This window comes from Carassius gibelio, chromosome B8 (genome assembly GCF_023724105.1).
Source record: "Carassius gibelio isolate Cgi1373 ecotype wild population from Czech Republic chromosome B8, carGib1.2-hapl.c, whole genome shotgun sequence".
NCBI lineage: Eukaryota > Metazoa > Chordata > Actinopteri > Cypriniformes > Cyprinidae > Carassius > Carassius gibelio.
The window spans coordinates 24,863,487-24,879,714 of NC_068403.1; the positions used below are offsets into that span (position 1 = coordinate 24,863,487).

Sequence of the window (16,228 nt, forward strand, 5' to 3'; positions counted from 1 at the left end):
ATATGCTATTGCTACACTTCATGGCAAAAATTGCACTGGTCTGCTAGACTTGGTTGAACAAAAATAAACAATATTTTGTTGCTTAAGCTTATGTATTCAGTCATTATTCAATAGTATACTATAAATCCATGTGAAAAAAAATTACTTCTCACTGTTCTCAGGTCAAATATTTATATGCGATTAAAATGTGATTAATTTCGATTAATTAATTACAAAGCCTCTAATTAATTAGATTAATTTTTTTAATCGAGTCCCGGCCCTAGAATAAATATAATAAAAATATATTTCAATGCTTTATCACACAATTATATAGTTGGGAAATTAGCCTGTATATAGGGCTGGGTGATATATCTAACGATATGATCATGCGCATCTAATCAGTAAAGCTGCTTCCGCGATCACTGCTAAAATCGCCATCACCTGCTTATAATTGGAGTGGCATTTAATAGACAGACCCATAGATCACTGACAAACTACGCAATATCGCGTTAATTTTCGCAGATGAATCGCCTTCGATAATTAAATGCCACTCCAATTATAAGCAGGTGATGGGGATTTTAGCAGTGATCACGGAAGCAGCTTTACTGGTTAGATGCGCATGATCATATCGTTAGATATATCGCCCAGCCCTACCTATATATAAATTAGGGAGCATTAGGGAGCCGTTATTAATACAGATTTGCTACTCGGGCACATCCCTAGTAATACTACTATAATAATACATAGTATTTATTATAAATCTTTATTTATTGGTTTTAGTTATTTAGTATGAAAATGAGAAATATTGCCTTGACAAGTTTTCTTTTTTACATATCAAAAATCCATATTCTGTGAGTTTGGAATTCCTCTGTCAAATCATATAGAAGATCTAGTTGAGCAATCCTTACTGACGTGTGACCTGCTTACGGAGATAAACTCACCTTTCTGACGTCATGAAAGAAGAAGCAACAGATCACTCGATGTTGCAACTCACTACGTCATCACACAGATGAAACAATTGACTTCAGTCTACTTTCTCTCTCGTTCTGCTCGCTGAGCTCGGAGTGATGGCTGTTTATGTAATTTTGGCAGTAGTAAACTGTTTTTGGGGTGAGTCAGTGGTAGGACTTCAGGAAGTTCTTTGGGTGATGACTTGTAGTTTTCCATGATGATTTAGTTAGAACAGCAGCGTGACAAAAGGTGAACTCTGTGTATATATAAATATAAATGATTAATCGCGATTAATCACATCCAAAATAAGTTTGTTTAATGTGTGTACTGTGTATATTTATTATTTATTGACATATATACATACATGCAACTGTTCTAGTTTCTCTTCTGTCCTCTATACCAAGTTCTCTCTCTCACACACACACACACACACACACGCTCTTTCACACCTCTCTCTTTCCGTCTCATTAGCTCACACACCTTTGCTGTGACGCAGCCAGCATCGCCGCGTTCCTGTCATCACCAGCTGTCCATCAATCATCTGCAGCCATACTTCTGTCACATCAGTAATAGTGTGTGTAGATGTGCGTGAGAGACGTGCCTGCAATAGCAGCCATGGAAACATGCTGTTTGTTCCTCTCTCTCTCCTACCTCAGCCTGTCTCGGGTGTAATTACTAAACAACGCATGAGACCGAGAAGAAGGGGGCCGGACGGTTAATTGCTACTCTTCACTTAAGGGAAGTTGTGAGAACAGGAGATGGGAATGTGATGCCATTGTGCCACGGCTTTAGTACATTAACAAGCTTGACTGGAAGGCCTGCCATTCCCAAAGAAACGCGTGAATGGTGCGTCAATCCTGTGTTTTTTTTTTTTATGGAATGCACAGTTATGTGATCGTATCAGCATTGACCAATATTAATTGTTTATGGTTTACGATCGCCAGTGGTCTGATATGGCTGCGGATATTACAAGGTTTAGTGCTGGGTGATCCCAGTATATTCATGATGCGATTTAAGCAATATTGTGATTATTAGAGTGTTTTTCAAAGGCATTGTCCTTACACTAACTCTGCTTTGCATGAATTGATTCAAAACTTTGACATGATTGGATTGCATCACTCATAAATGATCTGGGAAACCCTTTCTTTACATTTTTTCTTTTTTTTTTTCCATGTTAAAATGTTTAAAAATATATATATGTGGGTTAATGTTTTGGTTTATTAGGAAATTGGGTCATGTTGCAGGCTGGACTTGAACCTTGATCATCCGTGTGAACAGTTGAATTCGTTGAAGCAGCACGGCTCTGCTACATTAGCTTGATTTCGTTTTGAAGTGAACTAATCTTCTGATTTTGAGAGATTGTTTACTATAGCATCAGAAATCAATTCACCAGAAGGAAGTTCTTCAGTTCCCAACAGTGTTGTTTTGACACACGCCTCTCTTTAAACTTGACAGTTAACAGCAATATGAAACAAAAATAGGCTAGACAAGGTGAGGTAGATTGGCTCAAAGTATCAAATGAAACAAGTTGAACTGTGAATGAGATTTTATCAGGAGACAAAACCAACCGTTGTGATCTAACTGAAGGGCGATCTGTAGGCGTATCAGTGTTTTTTGCATTTGTTGAATTGGAAGAAAACCAGTCCAAAGTTAACATACCTTCACACCCCACAGAGGGCTTGGGTGTCAGTGTAAGGATCTGTTGAGGTCTGCTAAAAGTTGAAAATTGATTGTCAGACATCGTGAAAAGATTGACATTATTAGATCTGAACTCGTTTCTAGGTTTACTGTCCTAATGAAGAACCAGTCTAGAACTGAGAAGGTTCCTACTAAAAAAGGTTAGTTATCTTGTCCTGTGAGTCTTGATTATTTATTGAATTAAAAGGAATATGCTTTAATAAACACAAAAGGTAACTTTTAAAGAAATTCAGAACCGTTTGGTGGTGAGATATAGAGGAATCACCACCGAGCGGAGTATAAACGATCTCTTAGGATCTGTGGAGGGTGACCTGTGGTTGCTATTGATTTGCTGAAGTGTGTTGCACACTTGTGTATGAGAGACTGCTTCCTGTGAACACCTGAGTCTGCAAGGCTCTGAGCGAATGCCTGCTTGCAGTAGCAGACCACAGGAAAGTGCATGTGTGTAAGCTGTGCACGTGTAGTGATCCCCCCCCCTCCGGCAGACCACAGGAAGACTTGTGGCAGCGGCGACAGCCACTTCTAATTATGCACATCCGCCTTTGATAGCTTCTGAGATGGATTTATGTGGCCCATATGAGAGGATTTGATTAGCTGCTGGGGTTTTCATAATGCACCTCAAAACTGTCAGTGAAATGCTATGACATTTAAATGAAGCATTCAGCCTTTATTTGATAAAAATAAAAATGGACCGAGTAAAAATGTAATATTATAATTGTACTTAATGTAATAAATGTTAAATAATTTTTTTTAAGATAATAAATTAAATGCATTCTTTCTGTCTAAATGTGATCCACCTTATAATTATGCATTTCTTTTTTTCTAGGATTCCTTTCAAAATTGGACAACCAAGGAAACAGATTGTTTCGAAAACGGTAAGAAATCCACAGGACTTTTCTCTTCCTTTTTCCATTTTTACTGATGAATTCTGTGCCACAAAATGCAATTGCAAAAGTAATGACTGGTTTCAAACAAGACTCATTTTTGCCTTTTTTTTAATGCCAATATCTTGCTGGTATAAAGCCGATAGGTATGACATAAGTTTAATTTACATAATATTATTGCATTAATAAAATAATATTAATGCAATTTTATACAAACAAACTTTGTTTACAAAAAGTATTAAAACAAACTTAAAAATATATATATAATTTATTGTTTTAAAGGATGAATTTTGAGATTTTATGTTTTCAAGTGATATATAACTTCTGATGATTTCTAAAATGTGATAGAGAAAAAGGCAACGAGGAAGTCTTTTTTTTAAACAAAGGTCAAAGCTCCTTTTGTAATGTAGATTTCTGAGGGTGCACTCTTGTCATAAATTAATCTATTACTTTTACTACATAATTTTTAACAAAAAATATTGGTAAAATATATATTTGGGAGTCTTAGACCTTTCCAACGATATATAGTTTGTCAAGATTAGATTAGATTTGATTGTAACATAGTATAGTCAACGTAGGCGTCCCGTATACGGGACAGGGTGACAATTAACAGGTTAATGGTATAACTACATATTTTAATGTTTTTTTTCCCCCCATTTTTATTAAAAAAAAATACGTCTTTGTGAGAATCAAAAGCCATGAAGCAAGTCAGCAAGCTGCAAGGTGAATCACAGCATCACAAACTTGGATTTGAAGCAAAAAAATATTGAAAAATTGCCAGAAAAACGAAAGCACAAAGCATAGATGTGTGCGTAACAGCTTTAATGATGGAAAGCGCTACAATTTCTTAAAGCAATGCAAAAGACACAATCAAATACAAAATTATGTAGATATACAAAACTGGGTAACAGTTTAGTACAAGGGACCCATTCTCACTATTAACTAGTTGCTTATTAGCATGCCTATTATTAACATATTTGCTTGTTTATTGGTACTTATAAAGCACATATTCTGCATGACAATATTTTACATCCCTATAGCCATACCCAATTCCTAAACCTAACAGCTACCTTACTAACTGTTAATAATTAATAAGCATCCTATTAGGAGTTTATTAAGGCAAAAGTCATCATTAATGGTGAAGTAACTGGACCTTAACATAAGGTGTGAGATAAAACTGTTGATTGTAGGATCATGGGAAATGTAGTTTTTCCACCTGTAAATCTGCTGTTAAGCACAATTCTTTAAAGTTGAAATTTTATGGCTGATGACTTCAACAAAATCATATTCCATCGATTAACAATCTCATACATCACAGTAGCTCTAGTTCTGTCTTTTTGAAGGGTGAAAATGAATGGGATTTTTACTGTTATACAGCATTTACAGATTTGCTGTATCTAGAGAGCTTAATTTTATGGAGACTCGAGGATGTGATCTTTTAAGTTGATTCTGTATGCAAACATCTAGCAGCGACGCAGCACCAGCAGCAAACTAAGAACCCGTCCGAACACTAGCATCAGCCACACGCCGCTCACATTCTCTCCAGCAGATGTCTAGTTTTCTAGTCCATTTGACTCCAGCGCTGTGGTCTGGGATTGAGTCATTGTTTGAATAGATCAACTGTGAGTTCACAAGCGCCTCTCTGTTGTGGACACCGTACACTTGTGTGTCCGTGAGTGGGCGTCCTGATCTCTTCCTGGTTTTAGGGAGGTCAATCAACATCTTTTTTTCTTATTTTCCCCTCATGACCTCGTTCTCTAACTCGCCTCCTTTCCTGTTACACCACACTTCCATGGTCGCCCATGAGTGGGCAGGCCACAGGCCGGACGCACCGCTCTAAACGGGGTACCTACTGCCTGCCTTCCCGAATGTTGTTTATTTACAGACTTTGCCCACCGAACCACAGGACAGGAACCCCTAGTGCTGCAATTATGGCATCATTAACCCCCTACACACAGCGGTACTGTGGCGTGGACGCAAGCTAATGTGGCAACAGAAGGCCACTGCAATAATTACAGGACCTCCTCCTGCAACTGCTGGTTTCCAAATGAAAGATTCGGCTTGTTCTGTTTTCATAATCTTTATTTTTTTCTCTTTTACCATTTGATCTCGTTGGCGTTCTTCAGAGATCTCGCCTAATAGCTAAAACGTCCCAAACTGATATCCAGCTTGCTTTTTTCCTCTACTGGTTTTAGGTTTTTTCTTCTGCAGCCCTGTAGATCCTGTTTTTATGATTACACACCCAAGAGAGCTTGTCGAAAACTACCCACACACTTCTTTAAAGAGACCTTCTTTCCATTCTTCTCATATCTCTCTACATGTCTCCTCCATTTCTCCACAGGTTGAAAGGGACTTTGAGCGGGAATATGAGAAGCTCCAAAAGTAAGTTGACATGTCCGATGCCGTTGTTTTTATTTTTATTCGATGTGTTCTGTTGCCCACAGAGCTTTAAATGTTTCTGAGTATCATTAGCTAGCCTGACATTTCCCAGCAGACAAGCACTCACAATATTTGTTTTCCCAACAAGAGCAAGCCCAAGTAGTACATCGATTTTAAAAATAGATCCGCATCGGATTTGAAACCTTTGGTTTTGATCAAAACCGTGGCGCCAGTCGAGGTGTTCCAAAGGATTGGCACGTTGTCGACGAGACCCTGATGCATCATTTGTTTGTCCCCAATCATGACAAAAGTGAAGTGATTCTTGTTTATGACACAATGAAAGCGTGGTTAGGGGGTTTTCAGCACTATAAATGAGAGGTGGACTGAAATGTCTTCAGCCTTAATCCATATGCATTTTCATGCATAGACCTGTACCTACCTAGCCAGAACACTTTAGGACTGTATAGACCACGTAATCCTTGGGTTTTGATGAATGTGAATTGGTAAATCTCACAAAACCTGTCAAGAACATATCTAGGTCATATTTTGGCCCAAAATGAAAAAGAAATTCATATATTTACAATACAATGTATGCAGTATTGTGTGTGTGTGTGTGTGTGTGTATGTGTGTATGTATGTATACATTATTTTTTTTACTGGTAATAATAAATAAAAATTAACATTTTTATAAACAAATTTTGAATATAACAAGAAAAAAAACATTACAGTAATGTGAATTTAATGTTAAATTAAATTCGGGAACAATTATAATTAAACAGTAACACATTGAATAAACAATGCTGAATTAGAAAAACAGAAACCGTTTTCTTTTAAAACATACTTCAATTTATTTACAACTTAGAAAAATATATATATATTTTTTACAATGCATGTCTTTGGAAAATCCATCAAATCGTGTACTTGTAGAAATTAGTATTACAGACTATTTTATGATGTCTTTATGAATCCACTTTCCAAAGCAAAGGTGGAAAAACAGTGTGGGAAATGACCGTTATATTTATTTAAAGGTGATGAATTTCCTACGTTCTTTTTCCACCATTGCTTTTATTTATTCTTGCATATTGCTTTTTATTTTATCTTATTTTATTTTTTTCATTGTGAGATCCGGACTAGTTATTTTGTTACATTCACCCCAGCATGGAGCTATGTAGTAGGATCAAATATTTCTGTTTTGCATGCTTGTTGTATCCCTTGTCTTGTTGTTTCAGGTCAAAGGTCATCTGTAGAGACATATGTGCTTCCTAGCGCCTCACCTTACTCTGTCGCCTTAGTTTCGCTTGTGTAGGTGGAGTCCCGGTACAAAGAGTTAGAAGGCATATATCACACACGCAAGTGCTTGTGGTGTGGGCACGGACATGTAGGGGCCTGAACTCTTGTCTGAGAGGGCCGCTCCTTTGGTTTGATTGCTATCAGAATACCACAGATTACACAACAACACACACACCCCGAGTACGTGATGCCCGTTGTCTTCGTGAAACTCTTTTGTGGTCGTAGTACTGGAGAGGGGGGTGGAATGAATCTGGATCAATCAGTGCACTACATTGATCCATATTTATTCATTCATTCATTCATTTACTGTAGATTTAAAAAATGAAAATGTACTCACCCTCATGTTGTTCCAAACCTGTATCACCTTCTTTCTTTTGTTGAACGCAAATGAAGATATTTTGTAAACTGAGCTGGTTATTGTTTTCCATGCAGTTGCAATGAATGAAGACTAAAGGTCCATTCACATAAATAATAATTGTAATGACATAGTATTAAAAATCATTCTGAATGTGAAAGAATAGAGGTCCACACCACAACCATTGATAAACTATGATAATGACACAGAGTAACAATATTATTGCTTGGAATCACTTTGACAATTTTTTTTCTCTCCACAAAATGACGAACAGTAAAAACACTGAGAGGCAGTCAGAATCAATTCTGCTTAAAAGAGCTCAAGCATTTAAAGCGGCTGATGAAAGCGGGTTAAAGCGTCCACGAATAATCTTTACTAGTAAAATCACTTTGTCTCGAGTGGCTCATTGCTTTATTAACATCGTCGTTGTGCATTTTGGCAAGAAAATTCACACTTTGTGCCAATAGTACTTACATGTAGTCATAGCCCAAAGCATTGTCTGTTCTCCCCCTTCTGCCCCCCGTATTCCTCCATCAGAAGGTGGGGGTTTGGTGCTAATGTGTTGGCTTGTAACCTGCACTAACTCTAAATGCCATTCACATGTTAGGAGGCGGCATGCTGCTAACATGTTCACATGACAGCCATCTGGAGCAGCTGGGCCAATGCTATTCTGTTAGCACCTACCGTAATGGACACTTTACCTCATCTTGTTAGGAGTCTCTTTCCATTTCTTGCCAGTTAACCATGATTCCCCACCTCCTCCTCCTCTTTATCTCTCCAATTGTTTTTTTTTTTTTCCCTTCATTCTTTCGGCATCCTGATATAAAGGTGATATACTTCCCCACACCCCTTTCTTTCCACCTTTTTATACTTATAATGTCATAAAGCCATAAATAAAAAAATGTATTACCAATTTCACCATCATTTTTCCCAATATATCCATTTTCTTTAATTGCTGTAATAAGTGCAGTGCGAGGTGCCTCAAGGGTCTCTCCCAGTCCTTGTCTAATTTTCCACCTAATTGATTGTAATGAACAGCTCCCCCATCAGTGCCACAAACACGCAGTCGTGTGAGCGCGAGTCAGATGCAGTAGTGCGGTAATTGCAGTTGTTAACACCCCCAGCGGGTGTGAATGGATCAACACTGTGAAAGACCCTGTGAATGATCTCTTCTGCCTCTCAGGAACTGTTACTGTTGTTCAGAAACATGAATGGATGCTCGCAGATGAGCGTAGTAAAATAACTCAAGTTTTTTATCTCCTATTTAAATATGATTGAGAGCATTTGATGCTGAACTGCAATATCATGGATGATTGAGGATGGGCTTTTTACATCTTAGCAACTGCAAAGCAATGCCCTCATACACATCAATGTACGCACAATGCTGGGTAGTAACTGATTACATGTAATCTGGATTACGAAATCAAATTCCACTAAATAAGTAATAAGTAATAAGTTTCAATACTTGTAATTAGTCTGCAGTTACTTTTTATTAATTACATAGGTCTATCATTCACACAGTAGCAATAAATTAATAATTTACTTAGTCTCTTTCAATCTCAAGGAGTGCTTATATACATTCAGAAAGTCTTAGTTTTGTGGACTTTCACAAAAATTTGGACATTGAAAATGTTCAATATTGGGCTTTTTATTTGTTTTAGGTTGGAAGAACAGACCAAGAAGCTGCATAAAGACATGAAGAAAAGCACAGAGGCTGATTTAGGTTTGTGATGATCCCCTTTTCTCTCTGTTAATGTTGACTCTTTGCTAAATATAACTGCTGTAATGTCAAAATGAAACCATATACTGTTGTAAAGTGAGCTTCTATCAACGCTAGACCTGCATTAAGCTGTCACATTCTTCACTTTTGTATTTTCTCCTCTGATATTAACAGAGATCTATGGAATTCAGTGAACATTTTTAAAGGAATATCCTGCATCCAGTAAAACAGCATTTGTTGCACAATGCTGATTGACAGAAAATCATTTACATTTTCATGATGCAGTTTAAAATCTGAACAGATTGTAAAACACTAGTCGTCATACCCTTGCGGACTTCTTAAATAATTACAGAGGAAAAAATGTCCATCATACACTGAATGACTGAGGATCACACACTTCCAGACGTTTCAGGTCGTTCCAAACACAACAAACTCACGCGGAAACATGCGCCTCGGATGAAAACACGTGACAAATGAAAACAGCGTGCGTTCTAAAGTCATCTCAAACTACCAAACATGTTTAATATCCTCTGACTGGATAGAAGCTATAAAAAAAAAAAAAAAAAACTAGTCTGAAGCTAAAAATGCGACTATTTTCTGTTAAATCTATGTAACTCTGACTGCCGGATCTGCAGACTGACTCTTGACTTTTTCCACCTGTAGTGTCGGCGCATCCAGACTGAAAATCGGGGCAAAAATCTGGACATGTGGTGTATTCCAGCCCTTAAACGGTGCTTTACAGACAATTATGTCATGTCCCTTTCTGGTGTCTTTGCACATGATGTTGAATGTTGCTAAATTTATTGCCATTATCACAGTTACACAGAAAGTGATTCTGTTATACTATTTAAATACAGACTTATCTAATGTTTTTAAGTGGTCATGAAATAGAGAATCATGATGTTATTCTGCAACGAAAACATACTACAAGTTTCAGAACTGAAACTAACTTCCCACTCTAAAATGATTTGTTTCTACTCTTCTGAAATGCCAGGATTTGTAATTTTGAAGAATTGTCACGATTTCCCCTTAACACGCGTCATGTCCACATGTGATCAAGGAGGCATGTTCTGAGCAACTCATGTCTGTCCCTCAATCACAAGATGTCTATTAAGACCATCAGACGAGGTTTAGAAATTTAGAAATGCATTGCTGAAGTTTCTTCTTAATGATGTGACCGAAAGATAGTTTTCATTTGTTCTTCACATTTCACACTGGTCTGTTTTGTAAAGTATTTCAAATATTTATTGAAAGATAAGGAAATTACTTTTATTTTTAATCTTACAGCATTTTTCTAATAAACAACAAACCAGCGTAAAAGGCCGTTTCATTGTTTGAGTGTTACTAATAAAATCACATACCTGTGTACATGCAGCATGTTTCATAATACGACAAGTAATAATAGCACTATATACGGAAAATGTAAGCAATTAAGCAGGCAAAAGCAATTACAGTGTTAAAGCTGTTGTAATCATTGTGATTGAGTGGTTTCAGGGTATCTTTTTCTCCGGGATCAAACATTTATGGCTCTATCACATCGCTTGTGGTCTCGAGGATCAAAAAACACAGCTGTTTTCCTGTTTAATACTGTAAAGCTGCTTCGACACAATCTGTATTGTAAAAAGTGCTATATATAATAATGGTGACTCGACTTGACAACATGCCGTAAAGGAAGGTTGGATACGGTGCGATGAAGCCAATCACAGCAGTGGGCATTTACTCCCTTTGCAGGAGGTAACACCCCCTCAAATTGAGTGTTGTTCGAGATGAAAGGTGATCATTTTAACAAGTGTTGTGGCTTTTGATGTTTCAGAATTAGTCAGACATGAGTCATAATCATTTTCTGTGGTATTATGTGGGGCTCAAATGTCTGTACTGATATTGGAATATTCCTTGGAATGTGCCAAAATATTTGTGCAAGGGTCAACCAGTAAATGCAGATTTCGGCAGAAATCGAATAGAATTTTCGGTGGGATTTCCATGGCCTGGCTATGACAAGAAAGATTATTTTGCTGGGTGTCAATCAGATGCGCTGCACATGTAGCTGTGATTGTGTGCACTTGCTGTATCAGTCCTCCACCACATGAAGGCACATCAGCGGTCAAATGTGCATCCTTTATCAACAGACATAACCCAGCAGTTAACAAAAGTTCAAAATATGTGTGTGTGCTTTCGGCAGGTCAGAAATCTTTCAAATCCGTAAGATGCGCGGCAAAACACCTGAGAAAAAACAAAGATTTGTCGAGCCGCTTCACAAGTTTGTTCGGTGCATGTTGGAAGGGGGTCGTTAGAGAGTTGACGGAGATGATGAATATTCACTAAAGAGCTCTGATCGTGTTCTGATGCCTCAATAGTGCCAACGCCAATTACAGTCCGTCGCCTTCCCCGCCAGAGCTGCTTAAAGTCAGAATGCTGATCAGATGAGCACGTCAGCGTCAATCCAGATCAGACGCACACCAGGCAGGAAGCCAGATAAAACACCCACCCCTCTACACCCCACAGCCCAAACACAGGAAAGACTTGATTTACTCCAGCTAATTGGGGCAAAGTCAAGAAAGAAGGGGAAAGTTTCTTGATTTCAGGCACCCTATGCTGGATATCGATGTCTTCCATTTTAAATTGGAGAAATATGTATACATATAATTAGTCATGACGTAAATATAATTTTATTTTATTATTGTAGTTATTTAAATTGCAATAGTTGTTTTTGTAGTTGTCATCATTATTTTTAGTGTAAAGTAGGGGTTTTTATTATTTTTATTATTATTATTATTATTATTATTATTATTATTATTATTATTAGTGCTGTTATGAGTCTATCCACGTTTGGCGTGGAATAAACAGGAGTCCTATTCTGCCGTATGTTTGAAACCACTAAGCACTCTTGAAGTACTTGCCACCTATGCAGATGATAAACCAATACACACTCTGTTTGTAGCTGACTGGAAGTTCCAGACATGAAAAAAGTTGACTGTCCAGACATTGTTCTGCTATTTTGGCCATTCTTTTGTTTTTATGCTGAATGATAACTGGTTTTGTTTGTTTTCCAGCAATGTCTAAAGCAGGAGTGAAGATCTCAGGGGACTTGTTGAGCAATCCGTTGTGTGAGCAGGATCTGGCTTTCCTTGAGTCCATGAATGCTCTGGATACAGCCATGAAGAGAATGGATGCCTTCAATCAGGAGAAGGTTAGATTCCGTTGTAAATGGCAGTGTTTCCCAATGCATATAACATCTTCCATTCTTCTTATGACTTTTACGTTTAAATGAAATGGACTTATGTTGATTTATAAATATTAAACAATCCCATTTATCTCAATGGCAGTTGTTTGGCTGGTACGTGACCCAGTGGAAGTATTCCATTTAAAATCTGCCATCTTGATGGCTTATTGGTGCTCTGTTCTGTTGCCATTTTTTTTTTCTGAGCCGGAAATGCCAGTTGGGGTTAAGGCGTGTTTCCAAATTGTTTTCCTGAGCAGGCTGGTGCTGAATTGGCCCTCACAGCACAAAGTCTGACCAACCAATAATCACAGCTGTGAAATATCCCCAAATACCATCCCAGCCTCATTCTGATCTTGGAAGGCCACTGTCCTGCAAAGTGTAGCATCAACTTTAATCTGCATAAAAGTCCAAGTAATCCTGCAGACCTTGATGAGCCGTTCAGGTGTGTTTGATTAAGCAACCAGACTCTGTAGAGTCTAATCGTTCAAACTTTGACCGCTTGGATGTGCTTTTTACTTTTTTGTTTATTTTGTTTTGGCCAATTAGCCCTATTCGCACAGGATTAGTATTATCTAGGGACCTTGTGTGATTTAGAAATCTGAATTTCGTGTGGTGCTTTCACACTGGATAAGCGAAGCCTGTGATTTTACTCGAATTTACTGGCTTATCTCCTGGATGTCAAGGCTTTGAGAGTCCTGCTCTATGATCCAGATGGATAAAAAAAAAAGAAATTGTTATAGTTTCTTGCGCTGTGTCATTTACATTTCACCAGGTAAAAATAAATAATATCTCGAGCTTTATGCTTGATTTATTTGTGACACATTCACCTCAAAACCTATTCAGCTTTCTCTTTCTGCAAATTGTATGGTGTAGTGATATGATGACAGCACAAACACTACAACGCAGCTCCATTCTTTGAGAAAGATGGATAAAAAGGCACAGGAAATATAGACCTCGAAAAATGATATACGACCTGCCAAATCCAGGCCAAGTCACAGAGATGTCGATTCGCACGGGATTATTATCATCACAGGACCTCGGTGTTCGGCGAAATATGGTAGGTCTTTTGCGGGGGAATTTTTACTTTACAAATTACTGACGTGGCCGATTCGCATGGGATTAAGATCACAGACAACCTCCGCAATTATTACAAATCACTGGAGGTCACCAGGTAATACTAATCCTGTGCGAGTAGGGCTTTAGTCTTATACTGACACCTAGTGCTGTGGATGCGGCATCACACAAATATTTTCAGTTACTGATATCATCATACAAAATTTGCAGTAAGTCGGGATTGGTTTATTCTGTGAGTGAAAGTGTCAAATAGTCCATAATATTTAGCTGATCTCAAAATGTGTGCTTCCATGAGGCTCCCATGAAAAATATGAGTGAAATCTCATGCAAGTGAAAATTTTTCTTAATGAATACTAATTTCTGTATGGCTAAAACTTTTTAATGAGGAAAAAGTTACTTTCTTCCATGTTTAAATATCATATGCTCCGCCCCCACTTCGACCATAAGTATTTAGGCTTTGTTAGCTGCCTCTTATTAGGCAGTGATGCTCATTTGCATAATAAGCAAGTGGGTGTGAGACATGTTTATGTTTTGAGCATATATTGCCGCCACTAGATCTGGCTTACTCACCTCTAGGCCCACACAGAATCTGTACACTTTTTTTCTTTCCGTATTTTCTGTGCTAATTGTGGGGTGGGGATCAGTAGATTTCTGCAGGATGGATTTCACTATGGTAAAATGTGTATGTGTTGTACTTGTATTGATAGTTGAAAACATAATCAAATTACCCAAAAAATATGTAATAATGTCCACACACATGCTTTAAAACAAACCAACATTATGCATCAAAGTCTCTTGAATGCTGGGAATGGGAACAAAAGATGTTCTATACATTTATTTATTCATCCCACTTTCCAAATCAAGTGATAATGCACAGGAAAATGTAGAATGTTACATTATACAGTCCTGCTTAACACATTTACACACCCACAAGAGTGTGTCAGCCTTTCTGAATCTCCACTCAGAACATTCACCGATTATGGTCTTAAGCTAAAACGGTTTACAAAAGACTAGATGACTTTCAGCTGATCTCTTTCATGTCTAAGGGTATAATGGTTATAACTCAAGCATTTTATGCTGCCTTTGGTTATCCATCCAAATCATTACTGACTTCTCCACACCACCTTCAGAAGTTGTTTTAACCTTTATCCAAAATCTTAACATGGTGTGAGTAGGCGCAGTGATATTACGCAGAGCCTGAAAATAGTCCCCAGCTAGTTTGTGTAGTTGCAGCAATAGCAGAGTTGCTGGGGACTATTTTCAGGCGCTGCGTAATATCACTGCACCTACTGCACCCATGGTACGGCAGCAAAGTTCCTTGATTATAATGCCGGAATGAGAGTCTAGTTCCTAGCCATATCAGCCTAGAAAATCTTAAGTTTTCATTTTCCATCAGTCTTAGTACACAATGTAACTACAGAAGAGTCATTTTAAATAAGAAAAATATCGAAACTGTTTGGTTATTATTGAACGAGATGCTGACATTCTAATCATCGATCTATGCTAAGCTAAGCTGAAAGTGCTACCGCCAGACCCAGAGATCGGCTGAATGGATTCAAAAACAGTAAAACACAACTGTTTAACTCTAGGGGAGTTGGAAAATAAGCCTATTTTCAAAAATAGTGGATCCTTTAAGGTGCGTTCACTAATGTTCACTGGATTTTTACGGCTGAAATACAGTCATTTCAATTGGAACCCAAGCGAGGGGATACTTTTTTATGACTGGAAAGATTTTATGGTTTCTCAAACAAGATGATGATGGAAATTGGCTGTGTTGACCAACAAAAAGATGCTTGGTTTGAAAGTGACTTTGGAGTTGTACTTCATACTTCACTGCTTTGCTCACAATCGACAATCAACCTTTTTGCCCGTGAAACTGTTGCCATTTGCGACCTCAACTTGAAAACATATATTTGAAATTCCTGTACAATGTTTTTATTCCCCAGTAGCTGTTTATATTGGTCTTCCCAATAACCGTCCAAATGACCATATGAAGTTGGCTAATGTTTATATATTCCTTGACTCTGTTTAGTACGTCTCAAAAATGAACCATAGACCAACTTCATTTCTGCCTTGCAACGCCTTCTAACCCGTGTTTATTTTCTACTTTTGGCCAAGAGAAATAGTTGCGTTTCTGACTTTGGCAGAAGTACGTTCTGTCTTCCCTCCAGCAGATTGGGTATGAGTAAGTTTTTCTCACAGCAGACCCCACGCCCTTCCACACTCAGCGTGCACATGCATCTTCAGATATGAGTCCCATCTCTGCGTTGCTATCTTCTGTTTCCTGCTGCTGGTGGTGCTGATTGTTGTCTTTTTCCCTTATTCCCTCTTATTTTCCCACATTGGAGTCAGTCTTTTCTTTTGAAAATGGTTAAGAGCCCTTAAGCGATACACTCAGCTCTGACTGCATGTCAGAAGTGTAGCACTCATCTTCTCTGGTCTATTGCCTACAACCTCCGCCCTGGAAACTGGGCCCTTCAACATTCCCAATGTATTGAACTCTATGTGTCAAACCACAGCACTACTCTGTCAGGCATTGTAACATGATGCGCAAAGTTCAAACAGTTCAGAACTTTGACTTTTTTCTGCTGACCATTCAAAGCTCAGCTATTGTTTACCGGACAATTTTCATAACGTATTATGTGGACAGAGCTGGAACAAACATCAAAAAATAAAGG

At 37.9% G+C, this 16,228-nt stretch overlaps 1 protein-coding gene across 2 annotated transcripts in view; it reads left to right on the forward strand.

Annotated features, from left to right (window-relative positions):
* The window catches only part of LOC127962857 (bridging integrator 3-like), a 54,060-nt gene that overhangs the window by 6,668 nt on the left and 31,164 nt on the right, over positions 1–16,228 (forward strand). The window contains exons 2-5 of one of the 2 annotated variants that reach the window (XM_052562452.1): positions 3,455–3,503; positions 5,854–5,894; positions 9,198–9,259; positions 12,307–12,443. In XM_052562452.1, coding sequence (XP_052418412.1) covers positions 3,455–3,503; positions 5,854–5,894; positions 9,198–9,259; positions 12,307–12,443 — 289 coding nt within the window. The remainder of the gene's footprint in view (positions 1–3,454; positions 3,504–5,853; positions 5,895–9,197; positions 9,260–12,306; positions 12,444–16,228) is intronic. The other variant, XM_052562453.1, reaches the window with a different exon arrangement.